The sequence below is a fragment of the Bos grunniens genome, chromosome 4, assembly GCF_055505025.1.
Source record: "Bos grunniens cultivar Pamir isolate PY7600 chromosome 4, Bosgru_T2T1.0, whole genome shotgun sequence".
Taxonomy (NCBI): Eukaryota; Metazoa; Chordata; class Mammalia; order Artiodactyla; family Bovidae; genus Bos; species Bos grunniens.
In genome coordinates this window covers 112,562,135-112,578,574 of record NC_141168.1, presented here as the reverse complement: position 1 = coordinate 112,578,574, position 16,440 = coordinate 112,562,135, and the positions used below count along the sequence as shown (strand labels likewise).

At 43.6% G+C, this 16,440-nt stretch overlaps 1 protein-coding gene across 5 annotated transcripts in view; it reads left to right on the top strand.

The window, feature by feature from the left end:
• The window catches only part of SUN3 (Sad1 and UNC84 domain containing 3), a 45,167-nt gene extending 38,498 nt beyond the window's left edge, over positions 1 to 6,669 (top strand). For all 5 annotated transcript variants that reach the window (XM_086398587.1, XM_086398588.1, XM_086398590.1 and 2 more), the window contains 2 exons: positions 5,272 to 5,364; positions 6,359 to 6,669. In XM_086398587.1, the coding sequence (XP_086254713.1) occupies positions 5,272 to 5,364; positions 6,359 to 6,478 (213 nt within the window). In that variant the 3' untranslated portion in view covers positions 6,479 to 6,669. The remainder of the gene's footprint in view (positions 1 to 5,271; positions 5,365 to 6,358) is intronic.
• The last annotated feature ends 9,771 nt before the right edge of the window (positions 6,670 to 16,440 follow it).

The window sequence follows — 16,440 nt, the reverse complement described above, 5'->3', positions numbered from 1 at the left end:
CAAAGAAATCCCAGGGCTGATCTCTTTCAGAATGGACTGGTTGGATGTCCTTGCAGTTTAAGGACTCTCAAGAGTCTTCTCCAACACCACAGTTCAAAAGCATCAATTCTTTGGCACTCAGCCTTCTTCACAGTCCAACTCTCACATCCATACATGACCACAGGAAAAATCATAGCCTTGACTAGACGGACCTTTGTTGGCAAAGTAATGTCTCTGCTTTTGAATATGCTATCTAGGTTGGTCATAACTTTCCTTCCAAGGAGTAAGCATCTTTTAATTACATGGCTGCAGTCACCATCTGCAGTGATTTTGGAGCCCAGAAAAATAAAGTCTGACACTGTTTCCACTGTTTCCCCATCTATTTCCCATGAAGTGATGGGATTGGATGCCATGATCTTCATTTTCCGAATGTTGAGCTTTAAGCCAACTTTTTCAGTCTCCACTTTCACTTTCATCAAGAGGCTTTTGAGTTCCTCTTCACTTTCTGCCATAAGGGTGGTGTCATCTGCATATCTGAGGTTATTGATATTTCTCCCGGCAATCTTGATTCCAGCTTGTGTTTCTTCTAGTCCAGCGTTTCTCATGATGTACTCTGCATAGAAGTTAAATAAGCAGGGTGACAATATACAGCCTTGATGAACTCCTTTTCCTATTTGGAACCAGTCTGTTGTTCCATGTCCAGTTCTAACTGTTGCTTCCTGACCTGCATACAGATTTCTCAAGAGGCAGATCAGGTGGTCTGGTATTCCCATCTCTTTCAGAATTTATACAGTTTATTGTGATCCACACAGTCAAAGGCTTTGACATAGTCAATAAAGCAGAAATAGATCCAAGTTTTATGTGTACAATTCCCATAGATGAAAATGAAACAAGATTTTCCCTTGTCTCACTTCTCCCACCAATTTTTACTCCCTGGAAGCTTTCACTTGCCAGAGTTTGGGCTGCTTGTGTGGTTACTCCCTTCATATTTGCTATTACTGTTATTCCTTGATTTTTCAGTTTTGATTGTTACAATTGACTTCCTTGAATGGAAAATGGAGATTAGTTCTCTTCCATGCCTCTCCCAATTCTCCCAAAATGTTTATGTCTTAACTTAAAAGAAAAAAAAAAACAAGTTTATTGAGATATAATTCACACATCAGCAATTCAGTCAGGTAAAGTGTACACTTGGTAACTTTTGGTATATTCACAGAGTTGCGTAACCATGATCATGATCAATTTTAGAGTGTTTTTACTATTCTCCAGAGAAACCCTGCACCCCTTAGCTGTCACTTCTCATCCCCCACCTCACTGCCCCAGCTACTGACAACCACTAGTCTCTCTTGTATCTATAGATTTGCCTCTTTCAAATGTTGTCATTGTTGTTTAGTCACGAAGTCATGTCTGACCATTTGCAGCCCTTTGGACTACAGCCTGCCAGGCTTCTCTGTCCATGGGATTTTCCTGGCAAGAATACTGCTCAAGTACGGGTTGCCATTTCCTTCTCCAGAGGATCTTCCCAATCCAGGGATAGATCCCATGTCGTCTGCTTAGCAGGCGGATTCTTTACCACTGAGCCACTTGGGAAGCCCTATTTTGGATAGTTCCTATAAAATGGAATCATATTGTATGTGAATGGTTTTTGTGAATGGCTTGTTTCACTCAGCATAATGTTTTCAAGGTCTATGTAGGCTAAAATGTGTCAATATTTCATTTTTAATTGCTGAATAATATTTTACTATATGGATAGTAAAATATCCATTTTTATTTATCCATTCAGCAGTTGCTGGACATCTTAGTGGATCCCACTCTTTTAACTGTTATGAACAATGAACAGTGCTGCTGTGAGGCACTGGGTACAAAGCTTTCTGTGGACCTGAGTTTTCATTTCTCTTGGGTTTGTGCCTCGGAGCAGAGTTTCTAGATCACATGATAAATCTGTGTTTCATGTGTGAGACACTGGCAGATGGTATATCTCAGCTTCAGTACACATCCAATGTGTTCATTGTGAGTCTGTGAACAGTATTGTTCTTAGCTGAGTCATACAATGCCCTTGAATACATTTTCTTTTTTTAAAACCTTTTAATTTTGTATTGGGGTATAGCCTATTAATAATGTGATAGTTTCAAGTGACCAGCAAAGGGACTCAGCTGTACATATACACATATCCATTCTCCCGAAACTCCCCTCCCAACCAGGCTGCCACATCACTGAGCAGAGTTCTTTCTCTGTGCTCTACAGCAGATCCTTGTTGGTTATCCACTTTAAATGTATCAGTGTGTACGTAGCCATCCCAAACTCCATAACTATCCCTTCCCTGCATCCTTCCCAGGGATCGCACCCATGTCCCCTGCACTGCAACGCAGACTCTTCACCACTAGACCACCAGGGAAGTTCCTTTATTTTTTAAAGATATCCCTCGGGAGCAGTCTGCTCACATCTCTTCCCACCTGGTGCCTGGTCAGGCCTGCTGCACAGCTGTTATCAGGGGATTTCAGCTCCACTCTCTGAGGATTTGACTTGTTTTAAATCTGTTGTTTTAAAAATGTTTTTAATGTTTCTTCTTTGGTTTTCTGTTTTACTGTTTGGAATATCTAATCAATTTATATTTTAAACCTAATTTTGAATATTTAAATTCTGCTGTTATGATTATTCTGATTTTTTTTTTTTGCAAATGCTCCCTTTTCTAGAATCTAAATATCTTCCTTCATGGTTGCAATACTTCCCTCCAACGTCTGAAGATATGAGCAGATGTAGATTTGTTCCATGTTTTCAGCTCCTTCACATACTCCCAAGTACCTCCCTTGCTATTTATAATATGGGCTCCATCTTCCTTGCTAAGTGCTTTCCTCGTGTGTTTGGTGATGCTTGTCTGTCTCATTTAAGAGCTGAACAGTCAAAAGCTGGCTTTTTCTGCACACATTATGGGCAAGCTGACAGCAAGCTTCACAGCTCGATGGTCTGGTTGGAGACCCCAGAGTGTGGTTTCTAGAAGGTTGACCCCAGGAATCCTACAACCTTGTGCCCAGGGGTTTTCAGCTCCGCCCACACCCTGGGTGTGGCAGTGCACAGCCCATCATTCACGATAGGATCTACCTTCCCCTGTTATTTCTGCAGGATGCCCTTGAGGTCAGTTGTCCTGGAGGTGGGAAGAAAACGACAGTTCTTTTCTGCACCAGGACAGGAGTGATGGCTAGGCTCTAAATGCTCCTTAAAAAGTCCATCAGAGGAACTTCCCTGGTAGTATAGCAGATGGGAGTCTGCCTGCCAATGCAGGGGACACGGGTTCAATCCCTGGTCTGGGAAGATTCCACTTGCGGAGGGCAACTAAAGCCCACACACCACAGGTACTGAGCCTGCGCACTGCAACTACTGAAGCCTGTGTGCCTGGAGCCTGTGCCCTGCAACAAGAGGCGCCACCGCTGTGAGAAGCCCATGCGCAGAAACTAAAGAGTGGGTCCCGCTCACCGCAACTAGAGAAAGCTCGCACACAGCGAAGACCCGGTGCGATGAAAACTTAATCGCTTTTTAAAAAGATCATCAGCCCACCCTCAAATGAGGGGACTCCCAGCTTCATGCTTGGCCTCCACACCGTGGCCCCACCTCTGGCCCTTTCTAAACTGGGAGTCAGCACCAGCTCCAGCGTGCTGCTGGTTGCCCCCTGCAGCCAGCGCGACTTGAGTTTCCTCTAGGCCAGTGCGCCGTTTGGCCGTCTCCAGACGCTTTTCTCTTCGGGTCTGCGCCCGTGTTTCCCTCAGAGGTTTATGCCTTACTCCGTCCCCTCAGGGTCCCTCTCTGAAGGGGGCTCAGCGTTAAACACGGCGCTTACCTGCCTTGTGTGTCGTTGGAACACCTTTAGATGCTGTGGCTCTCGAGTTGTAAAACAGATTGCCATCCTTTGATGCGAGCCTGCTGGCACTCACAGTCGGTGTCTACAGACACTTGTAGTTGAGTTATACTGGATTGGAGCAGGTCAAACCTGTATCAGAAAAGTGCACACAGTTGCTCATTAGAGAGGAATTATGAGTGAATCCTTCAGGCAAGAATCCTTTAAGAAATTGACCATATTTAAAGAGTGAAAAAAAAAATCCTTTTAGTAAGACAAAATACTTCTCACTGTTTTTCTCAATATTAGCACATTTATGAACCAAGTGAAATTAAAACAGGATCATAAAGAAGGTTTGAAATAAAACTAGCATATCTCTCTGAACAGGCTAAAGGAACTATATGAGATGATATATATATATGTCAAATATGAAATATGTATGTTTATATATGTCATTGTATAGATGAAAAGTATATATAATTGTGGGGCATTATTTAATCATGATGTATCCAGTTCTTTTAGTTATCCATTTATTTCTGGCTGCGCTGGGTCTTCCCTGCTGCGTGTGGGCTTTCTGTAGTTGCAATAAGCAGGAGCTACTCTGTTGCGGACAGTGGGGTCTGGGCTCTGGGCTTCGGTAGCTGTGCGCACAGGCTTAGTAGCTGCAGCTCGTGAGCTCCGGAGCGAGGGCCCAGTACTTGTGGCCCACAGGCTTCGTTGCCCTGTGGCGTGTGGGGTCTTCTCGGATCAGGAGTCCAACCTGCATCCCCTGCATTGGCAGGCAGAGATTCTTAACCACTGGATAACCAGGGAAGTCCCAATTCTTTTACAAAATTGACTCATATTTTAAATATTATGATTTTCATTACAAAATGATTGAACTCATGAAACTTTATTTTTTGTTGAGGTGCTGCAATTCAAAGACTCTAACCATAAACTTTAGATTTGCAAGATAATGTCCACCAGTGTGCTCTCTCTCTCCTCATAAATCTTCAGCTTTAAAGGGTAGAGAAGAAAGGTCAAAAGCACAAGGGAAATTGCACACACATATCAACAAAAGCTTACTTTTTGGATGGAGCTATCTGTGTGATCAAAGTTCAGCAAACTGGTGAAGTTTAACGCGTTTTGGGTCGATGTTGGGGCTCATTTTTTGGTTTATTTTACCCAAAGCGTAGTAAATACAGTTAGGAGGTCAAAGTCAATGCTGACATGTGCTGTCATCTGTCTCTTCATCCCGTCTGTCTGTCTCTCTCCATCTTAGTCTGTTCAGCCCTTTAATTAGGCTGGTTCTTGCCTCACAATCCTCCCCCGCTTCCATACCCAGTGCTGACATGCAGCGCAGCAGTGTGTCCCTGGTGGACACCAAAGATGTCTGGGGAATTGTTACTTAAACAGACAATTGACTCCGTTTATTTTAACAGAACACACATTCATTACAACCTCCCTGTCTGTTGCTTTCTTTATAGGGCGTCTTGAAACAATGTGAAGGAGAAGAAATTTTTCTAGGTCAGTTTGTATATAACAAAACAGGGACCACCGTCCAAACATTTGCACTCCAGGTAATGAGAGCCTTGGGAGAAGGTGCGGTATCCATGGCTCCATCCCCAGGAGGGATTTGTGGGGTTGCTTGATGTAAAGTGGTGTGTGAGAATGACTGTGACAGAAGTGTGAGATAAGCAAGCCTTGTCTGAATTCCAGTTCTTAGCTCCAATCATGTTCATAAGTTTTAAAGCAAAAAAACAGGCAAATATAATACAAAAGTTGTTTCCAAGACAAATTTTTTTTATTATTTGCTATTACTTTTATACACACACACACACACATACACACATACTCTTCCTCAGTCCTTATTTGTCAGATTCCCTTGATAATATTTAATCTGACAATCACTATCTTCTTCCTTGGGTAGAGGGGGTGGGGATGATGGTACAAAACAAGATGATTGGAGGCAGAGAGGAACTTAGAGAGAATAGATATTTCATACCAGATAAGAAAAACTTCTTAGCCTAACTCAAAGGGGAAGGAATACCAGTTGGTAACTTATAAATCCCTAAAAGTCAGTAAGGCATAAGAAATGTAATTCACTAGTTCTCATTAGTCACAGGAACTAGTGAAAAGATGAAAAAGGCACCTCAAGCCGTGTAAACACAAGTGTGTTACGCCTCTTGGCCAGTGGTGAGAAAATCTAAGCTGAAAGCAATGTATGTGTCAGAAATGAATGCCCTTACCGAGTTCCACAGTCAACTGTACATCCACGTCGCTCCCTGCCACTCCCTGGGGCAGCCAGTCAGGACCACCGTGGAGGCAGGAGAAGGCGGAGAGGGCCCCGGTGTGCAGACCACCATGCTATCTGCCTTCCCCGTGTCTGCCTTTTTATCAGCTCTTTCCTGACGGTAGACCAGGATGTCATCCGTTAGACTGGTGCTTGAAAGTACTTGAGTTAAGAAGGAAAGAAAGTGTTCTAATTTTTTTCATTTATATCAGCATTACTTGAGATTCTTTGAGATAGTTCATTTGATAAGACATTAATTTTAATCTTTTCTATTTTTTCAGCATGAAGTTCCTGAATTCTTGTTATGTGTGAAACTTAAAATTCTCAGCAATTGGGGACACCCAAACTATACTTGTTTATATAGATTCAGGGTTCATGGCACCCCAAAAGATGACAGCTAGAAGAACTGGTGCAGGCAGCCATGATCACAAGTCCAAAATAGTCAGGTACTCCAATTCCCTTTGATTATATCACATCCATAGGAATCAAAAATCAGAAGTGGGAGAGAAACCTTAAAGTGGTTCTTACCTGCAGTAAAAAGTGAATGAATTTTACTATTAAGAATATGAAAATAAATTCAGTCTCTGCATTAGTGTGGCTTCTGAGGATGAATCATGTTGTTGAAGCACTGAAAAATGAGTTTGCATTTAGAAGAAGATGGTAATTCTCAACACTCTTTCTCGTAATAGCATATTTGCTTTCATTTATTAATTCATCCACACCAGGCATGGATATCTGCTGTTACCACTATTACTTAACACTGATCTGGACACACTCTGTAATTAGAGAAGCTAAAGAAATTAGAGGTAAAATTTAAGAAGGCCAACCATAATTCATTTGCAGATGACTTGATGAATTCCTTCAAAAGCAATAAAATCAATGAAAAAATACATTATAAACAAAGATGGATACAAAATTATCATATATAAATCAAAATAAAAAATATAAACCACAACCAGTAAGAGGATATAATTTACAAAAGCCTCAATGGAAATTTTAAAAAAATCAAATGAAAGAATTAAACTGTATGAAGACCCAATAAAACAGCAGTGGATAATGAAAAGACCTAAAAAAATGGAAAGATTATCCTGCCTGTGGATACAAAAACTTAGCTGTCAAGAAGTCGATTCTGTCTAAACTGATCTACAAATTCAGTTAAATCTTAAATTAAAACCCAGAAAAAAAAAAATTCTGATATTTTGGCCATATGTGAGGGCTTGTGGACTGCCTCAAATAGTGACAGGATTTCAGAGGCCTGTTTAATATCTTTATTGTTTGAGGTTAGAAGCCACCTTTCTTTCCAGATTGCCCAGTGAACCTGCCCCACGGAGGATGCATAGTGGGAGCCCGAGTATATATCAGCCAGGAGCTGATTTCTGCCTTCTGAGCTGAGGTCCCTGGGGGCAGGGCTTTTGCTTTAATAATCCCTTTAAGTATTGCCACTGCATACCCAGGGGCTTCCCTGGTAGCTCAGCTGGTGAAGAATAAGCCTGCAATGCAGGAGATCACAGTTCGATCCCTGGGTTGGGACGATCCCCTGGAGGAGGACATGAGTTTGAATTAACGCCCCAAGGCTTATACCCTATCTCTCATGTATATACAGTTTGAAATGCTTTTTAAAGTCTGGGAGTGCCAAAGCTGGGGTTGAGAGTAACTTTATTAACATTTTTATTGTTTCACAGACCGGTTTGGCACTCTTTAGTCCCAAACGGGGGTTCAAGGTCACGTCCCTTCAGTGCCCCGCTAGAGGGGTTTTCGCTGTGAGCCCGTAGTTTGGGATCTAAATCCGACAGAACCCTGCCATTTCCAGAAACCCTCTCAGTTGGCTGTGGGTCTTGCTGCAGCTGCTGCTAAGTCACTTCAGTCTGACTCTGCGAGCCCACAGATGTTCCCAATTCTGCAATTGCTTACTTCCTATGAGGCCAAAGACCCCCGCTGTCCTTGAGAGAGAGCAAAGCCTAGATACTTGCTCTTTGCATATCTGGGCCTTTTTCTGGGAGGCCTTATATCCACAATTGGCCAAACAATTCAGAGTCCTGATGGTATTTTGTACACATGTGTCACCTGTAGGACTCGCTGTGAGCAAGTCATGCACATATGGGAGTAAGAGTCCTTCATCCAATCTTAAATTTCTAAAGACTCTAGCTGGCATCTCCCCAAACAAGGTAGGGGAATTCCTAAATCCTTGAGGCAGGACTGTCCAACAATACTGTCGGATTACCTGTGTTTCTGGGTCCTGCTATTCAAAAGTAAATAGATGGCTGTGATTTTTCTGTAATTGGAATGTGTAAGAAAGCATCTTTTAAGTACAGGACTGAGAACCAGCCATATTCTCCTGGAATAGTTGTAAGCAGGGTACATAGGGCTTCCCTTGTAGTTCATTCGGTAAAGAATCTGTCTGCAGTGCAGGAGATCTGGGTTCGATTCCTGGGTCGGGAAGATCCCCTGAAGAATAAAATGGCAATCCACTCCCGTATTCTTGCCTGGAGAATCCCATGGACAGAGGAGCCTGGCAGGCTACAGTCCATGGGGTCACAAGAGTCAGACATGACTTAGTGACTAGACCACCATGGATTAGGTCCCACAGGGTATAAGACTTCATTAACAGCCCTCAAGTCCTGGACAGACTGATACTCTGTCGAGTCTGGCTTCTTAACCAGGAGGATTGCTGTTGCTGCTAAGTCGCTTCAGTCGTGTCCGACTCTGTGCGACCCCATAGATGGCAGCCCACCAGGCTCCCCCATCCCTGGGATTCTCCAGGCAAGAACACTGGAGTGGGTTGCCATTTGTTATATGCAGACCTGCAAGGTTTAATCAGTCCTATTTTCAAAAACTTTTCTAAAGTTGGCTGTATTTCCTTTTGGGCTTCTTGTCTCAGAGGATATTATTTTAGATTAGGTGTCCCAGAATCCCTTTTTGATGGGATTTGTATTGGTCTTGCTTTTTTGGCCTTCCCCAGAGTGCTATCAGTAGGTGAAGAATCTGCCTGCAATGCAGGAGACACAGGAAATGCAAGTTCAATATATGAGTTGGGAAGATCTCCTAGAGAAGAAAATGGCAACCCACTCGAGTATTTTTGCCTGAAAATCCCATGGAGAGAGGAGCCTAAAAGGGGTCTAAAAGGGTCACAAAGACTCAGAAACAACTGAGAGACCAAGCACACACACAGACAGTGCTGTCAGCCCACACTTCTGGCCTTACCTTTTCACAGACCTCGGTGGGGAAGAACTCTGTCTCCTCCTCTGGGGTTTTCATGAGCATCATTTGTAGGCTCAGCACATGCTCCAGTGGGACCCTAGTGTCAAGCTGTTCTTGGTGGAAAAAGTTACTTGAGCATTTAATTTACAAAGGAGATCTCATCCCCAAGGCGGGGCTAGGGCGCTCTGACACATAAGAAGTTGTGTTTCAGGCTGAGATCCCCTAGTTGGCATTATAGAGGTAGTTAAAATGAATGGTTTACTACTTGTCCAGAACTCCCAAGACTGGGATACACTGGGATGTTTTCTGTGCCACCGTGGTGTTCACTGCAGAATATGTGGCACCCGTATCTGTTAGAAAGCCCATCGATTTATTCCCCACTGGCAGAGTCACCTGGGGCTCCTGTGGCAAAATTAGAATCAGATGCCTCAAGCCTAAGGGAGCCGGTGGGATTTTTCATGCATTATCAGAATATTCCCCTCTTTCTACCATATGAGAGGCTCCTGTCCCCCTGATATACTTTAGGGCCATCATTTTTCCAGTGCCCATCCTCCTTGCAGTAAGCACACTGTTCCTCCCCCAGTGGTGGTGGCTTACCTCATTTAGGTTATTCGGCTTCTGGGAATCCAGTACTGCTGGCAGAAAAGCTGCCTTCTGGTTTCCATCTTTCTTGCTTCTGCTCTTGTTCCCTATGGTTGAATACTCTAAAAGCAACATCTACTAATTGAGAAGGGCTCATTCTAAATACATCATCTAATTTTTGTAATTTTCTTCTTATGTCTGAGGCACTTTGCCCAATAAAGGTCATATTTATCGTCCTTACATTCTCAGGGGCCTCAGGGTCTGTATCCAACACCATGCACCTCTTGATATGATGCAATGAGAAGGTCAGATCATTGCTTTTGTCCTACTTCCACTAAAAACATCGCTTGAAACTCATCTTGAAGAATCGTGTAGCTTATCAGTTGTGCTTTTGTTTTTGCTTCCTTCTCTACCTCTCCTGATCTTATATTTACACAGTAGTGCCTATAAGTTTGATAAATCCTTTCCAGAAACTCTGATGGATCTTCATTTGGTTTTTGTTTTACCTTCTGGATTTTGTTTAAGCTCCTTTGTTCAGGTATCCCCTTTTCAGATCAGATCAATCGCTCAGTCGTGTCCGACTCTTTGGGAGCCCATGAATTGCAGCAGGCCAGGCCTCCCTGTCCATCACCAACTCCCGGAGTTCACTGAGACTCACGTCCATCGAGTCAGTGATGCCATCCAGCCATCTCATCCTCTGTCGTCCCCTTCTCCTCTTGCCCCCAATCCCTCCCAGCATCAGAGTCTTTTCCAGTGAGTCAGCTCTTCACATGAGGTGGCCAAAGTACTGGAGTTTCAGCTTTAGCATCATTCCTTCCAAAGAAATCCCAGGGCTAATCTCCTTTAGAATGGACTGGTTGGATCTCCTTGCAGTCCAAGGGACTCTCAAGAGTCTTCTCCAACACCACAGTTCAAAAGCATCAATTCTTCGGCTCTCTGCCTTACTCACAGTCCAACTCTCACATCCACATCCATACATGACCACAGGAAGAACCATAGCCTTGACTAGATGAACCTTTGTTGGCAAAGTAATGGCTCTGCTTTGGAATATGCTCTCTAGGTTGGTCATAACTTTCCTTCCAAGGAGTAAGCATCTTTTAATTTCATGGCTGCAGTCACCATCTGTAGTGATTTTGGAGCCCAGAAAAATAAAGTCTGACACTGTTTCCACTGTTTCCCCATCTATTTCCCATGAAGTGATGGGACCGGATGCCATGATCTTCATTTTCTGAATGTTGAGCTTTAAGCCAACTTTTTCACTCTCCACTTTCACTTTCATCAAGAGGCTTTTGAGTTCCTCTTCACTTTCTGCCATAAGGGTGGTGTCATCTGCATATCTGAGGTTATTGATATTTCTCCCGGCAATCTTGATTCCAGCTTGTGTTTCTTCTAGTCCAGCGTTTCTCATGATGTACTCTACATATAAGTTAAATAAACAGGGTGACAATATACAGCCTTGACGTACTCCTTTTCCTATTTGGAACCAGTCTGTTGTTCCATGTCCAGTTCTAACTGTTGCTTCCTGACCTGCGTACAAATTTCTCAAGAGGCAGATCAGGTGGTCTGGTATTCCCATCTCTTTCAGAATTTCCCACAGTTTATTGTGATCCACACAGTCAAAGGCTTTGGCATAGTCAATAAAGCAGAAATAGATGTTTTTCTGGAACTCTCTTGCTTTTTCGATGATCCAACGGATGTTGGCAATTTGATCTCTGGTTCCTCTGCCTTTTCTAAAACCAGCTTGAACATCAGGAAGTTCACGGTTCACATATTGCTGAAGCCTGGGTTGCAGAATTTTGAGCATTACTTTACTAGCATGTGAGATGAGTGCAATTGTGCGGTAGTTTGAGCATTCTTTGGCATTGCCTTTATTTGGGATTGGAATGAAAACTGACCTTTTCCAGTCCTGTGGCTACTGCTGAGTTTTCCAAATTTGCTGGCATATTGAGTACAGCACTTTCACAGCATCATCTTTCAGGATTTGGAATAGCTCAACTGGAATTCCATCACCTCCACTAGCTTTGTTCATAGTGATGCTTTCTAAGGCCCACTTGACTTCACATTCCAGGATGTCTGGCTCTAGGTCAGTGATCACACCATCATGATTATCTGGGTCGTGAAGACTTTTTTGTACAGGTCTTCTGTGTATTCTTGCCACCTCTTCTTAATATCTTCTGCTTCTGTGAGGTCCCTACCATTTCTGTCCTTTATCGAGCCCATCTTTGCATGAAATGTTCCTTTGGTATCTCTGATTTTCTTGAAGAGATCCCTAGTCTTTCCCATTCTGTTGTTTTCCTCTATTTCTTTGCATTGATCCCTGAAGAAGGCTTTCTTATCTCTTCTTGCTATTCTTTGGAACTCTGCATTCAGATGCTTATATCTTTCCTTTTCTCCTTTGCTTTTCGCTTCTCTTCTTTTCACAGCTATTTGTAAGGCCTCCCCAGACAGCCATTTTGCTTTTTTGCATTTCTTTTCTATGGAAATGGTCTTGATCCCTGTGTCCTGTACAATGTCATGAACCTCATTCCATAGTTCATCAGGCACTCTATCTATCAGATCTAGGCCCTTAAATCTATTTCTTACTTGCACTGTATAAGGGATTTGATTTAGGTCATACCTGAATGGTCTAGTGGTTTTCCCTACTTTCTTCAATTTAAGTCTGAATTTGGCTATAAGGAGTTCATGGTCTGAGCCACAGTCAGCTCCTGGTCTTGTTTTTGCTGACTGTATATAGCTTCTCCATCTTTGGCTGCAAAGAATATAATCAATCTGATTTCGGTGTTGACCATCTGGTGATGTCCATGTATAGAGTCTTCTCTTGTGTTGTTGGAAGAGGCTGTTTGTTATGACCAGTGCATTTTCTTGGCAAAACTCTATTAGTCTTTGCCCTGCTTCCTTCCATATTCCAAGGCCAAATTTGCCTGTTACTCCAGGTGTTTCTTGACTTCCTACTTTCGCATTCCAGTCCCCTATAATGAAAAGGACATCTTTTTTGGGTGTTCTAAAAGATCTTGTAGGTTTTCTTAGAACAGTTCAACTTCAGCTTTTTCAGTGTTACTGGTTGGGGCATAGACTTGGATTACTGTGATACTGAATGGTTTGCCTTGGAAACGAACAGAGATCATCTGTCATTTTTGAGATTTGCATCCCCTTTTGAAGACCCATTAAGATACATCTCCTGCAGTGTTCTAAAAGTGGCATGCCTCCGTTATTAGGATCCCAGTAAGGCTCCACAATCGGAGAAGGCAATGGCACCCCACTCCAGTCCTCTTGCCTGGAAAATCCGTGGGTGGAGGAGGCTGGTAGGCTGCAGTCCATGGGGGCGCTAAGAGTCGGACACGACTGGGCGACTTCACTTTCACTTTTCACTTTCATCATTGAAGAAGGAAATGGCAACCCACTCCAGTGTTCTTGCCTGGAGAATCCCAGGGATGGGGGAGCCTGGTGGGCTGCCATCTTTGGGGACGCACAGAGTCGGACACGACTGAAGCGACTTAGCAGCAGTAGCAGCAAGGCTCCACAATAGGGACTGCAAGATTTTCCTTCTGGAGTTCCATTTGGATCCGCTAGATGGTGTTGATGCACTTTCTCTCCAACCTTGTTAGTGACCATCCTCCTTTCATCCCTGCTGCTGCTGCTGCTGCTGCTGCTGCTGCTGCTGCTGTCGCTTCAGTCGTGTCCGACTCTGTGCGACCCCATAGACGGCAGCTCACCAGGCTCCCCCGTCCCTGGAATTCTCCAGGCAAGAACACTGGAGTGGGTTGCCATTTCCTTCTCCAATGCCATTTCATGCATTCTCCAATGCGTGACAGTTAAAAGTGAAAGTGAAGTCGCTCAGTCATTTCCGACTCTTAGCGACCCCATGGACTGAAGCCCACCAGGCTTCTCCCCGCCCATGGGATTTTTCAGGCAAGAGTACTGGAGTGGGGTGCCATTGCCTTCTCCGCCTTTCATCCCTAGTAAGCATTATATTTATAAAAGGGTCAGTGTCTGCCCAAGTGGAGTCAGTTCAGTTCAGTCGCTCAGTCGTGTCCAACTCTTCGAGACCCCATGGACTGCAGCTCGCCAGGCCTCCCTGTCCATCACCAACTCCCAGAGTTTACTCAAACTCATGCCCATGGAGTCGGTGATGTCATCCAACCGTCTCATCTTCTGTTCTCCCCGTCTCCTCCTGCCTTCCATCTTTCCCAGCATCAGGGTCTTTTCAAATGAGTCAGTTCTTCACATCAGGTGGCCGAAGGATTGGAGTTTCAGCTTCAACATCAGTCCTTCCAATGAATATTCAGGACTGATTTCCTTTAGGATGGACTGGTTGGATCTCCTTGCAGTCCAAGGGGCTCTCAAGAGTCTTCTCCAACACCACAGTTCAAAAGCATCAATTCTTCAGTGCTCAGCTTTCTTCACAGTCCAACTCTCACATCCATACATGACCACTGGAAAAACCATAGCCTTGACTAGACGAACCTTTGTTGGCAAAGTAATGTCTCTGCTTTTTAATGTGCTGTCTAGGTTGGTCATAACTTTTCCTTCCAAGGAGTAAGCGTCTTTTAATTTCGTGACTGCAGTCAACATCTGCAGTGAATTTGGAGCCCCCTAAAATAAAGTCAGCCACTATTTCCACTGTTTCCCCATCTATTTGCCATGAAGTGGTGGGACCGGATGCCATGATCTTCGTTTTCTGAATGTTGAGCTTTAAGCCAACTTTTTCACTCTCCTCTTTCACTTCTTCAAGAGGCTCTTTAGTTCCTCTTCACTTTCTGCCATAAGGGTGGTGTCATCTGCATATCTGAGGTTATTGATATTTCTCCCAGCAATCTTGATTCCAGTTGTGCTTCCTCTAGCCCAGCGTTTCTCATGATGTACTCTGCATATACGTTAAACAATCAGGGTGACAATATACAGCCTTGACGTACTCCTTTCCCTATTTGGAGCCAGTCTCTTGTTCCATGTCCAGTTCTAACCGTTGCTTCCTGATCTGCATACAGATTTCTCAAGAGGCAGGTCAGGTGGTCTGGTATTCTCAAGTGGGTCGGTGGCTGGCCAATACGGAGGTGAAGAGTTCAGTGGTACGGAGTGGGTCCTCTTGGCAGGCAGGGTTGTGGTTTCCCCTGGGTTTCCTTTCAGCGGTTGTACCACAGGGTGGCAGTCATCTGATTCCTCTTCCTCCTGATGTAAGTGCATAAATGCTTCTGCATACGAAATCTTATCTCTTTTCCCTGCTCTTTTGCAAAACACTTCCAACTGTGAGATTGTAAAATAACTGAAAGAGCCGATCAGGGGCCATCACTCTTCTGATCCTCATACACATAGTGTACAAATTCCATTATAATAGTATATCCTGTCTTTCTTAGTCATAGGCTCATGGATCTGTCTGGCCCATTTATCTGATATACACCACGAAAGGCTCTCCTTCAGGACAGATGGAGTATTTACTATTTTTATGTTTGATAGCACCAAGCAGATCCAACATGGAATCGGGTCTTCTATGTAACAGGAGGATCAATAAAAAGGATTGGCCATTAAATGATCACTGAATTTAGGTACTGGTTCACAAGGTTTCAGTTAATACTATTCTGTCTACATTTATATATGTTTAACATTTTCCATTTTAGCAAGTTTTTAAAAGATTAAAACACATATACATAGAAAACCAAAGGGATGTGTTTTCAACCAAATTGACTCTAAAATTTCAGTGGAAATATAAGCTCAGTGGGAAGCTGGAGAAGGTGTCACCAGAGAATGAAACCGTTAGATATCAGTAGCATCACTGACTCAATGGACATGAATTTGAGCAAACTCTAGGAGACAGTGGAGGACAGAGGAGCTTGGCATGCTGCAGTCCATGGAGTCACGAACGGTTGGGCAGACTTAATGACTGAACAACAACAAAAATAAACCTTGAAAAAAATGACAACAAAGGGAAACAGCTGTATGACTATTATACTATGATTTACAGTAAGAAATATACATTTGGTTTTCTTCCCAGTTTATGGGCTTCTCTTTTGGCTCAGTTGGTAAAGAATCCACCTGCAATGCAGGAGACCTGGGTTCAATTCCTGGGTTGGGAAGATCCTCTGGAGAAGGGAAAGGCTCACCATTCCAGTATTCTGGCCTAGAGAATTCCATGGACTGTACAGTCCATGGGGTTGCAAAGAGTCAGACATGACTGAGCGACTTTCACTTTCACTTCACTATGGTACAGAGCTCCAAAAATCCTTGGAATTTCCAAAGCCATAAGAGTGAGCAAGGTGTCTTTTATTGTGTCAATGAGGTAACTTTGGAAAGGATGGGGGATGGTTGCCAGGAGAAGCGACCACTGATTAGAATGGGACCTTCAATCTCAGCCCCCAATGTCTGGGGACTGGAGAGGAGATGGAGGCTGAATGGAATGCCAGTGATTAAATCAAACCAATCACACTTATGTAAAGGCACCTTCATAAACATCCGAAAGGTTGAGGTTTGGACAGCTTCCACACTGGTGAACCTTTGGAGGTTAGGGAACACTGGCCAGTTCTGAGGGATAATGGAAGCAGTGAGCCCCTTCATCACACCTCACTTTATTCATCTCTTACATTTGGCTGTT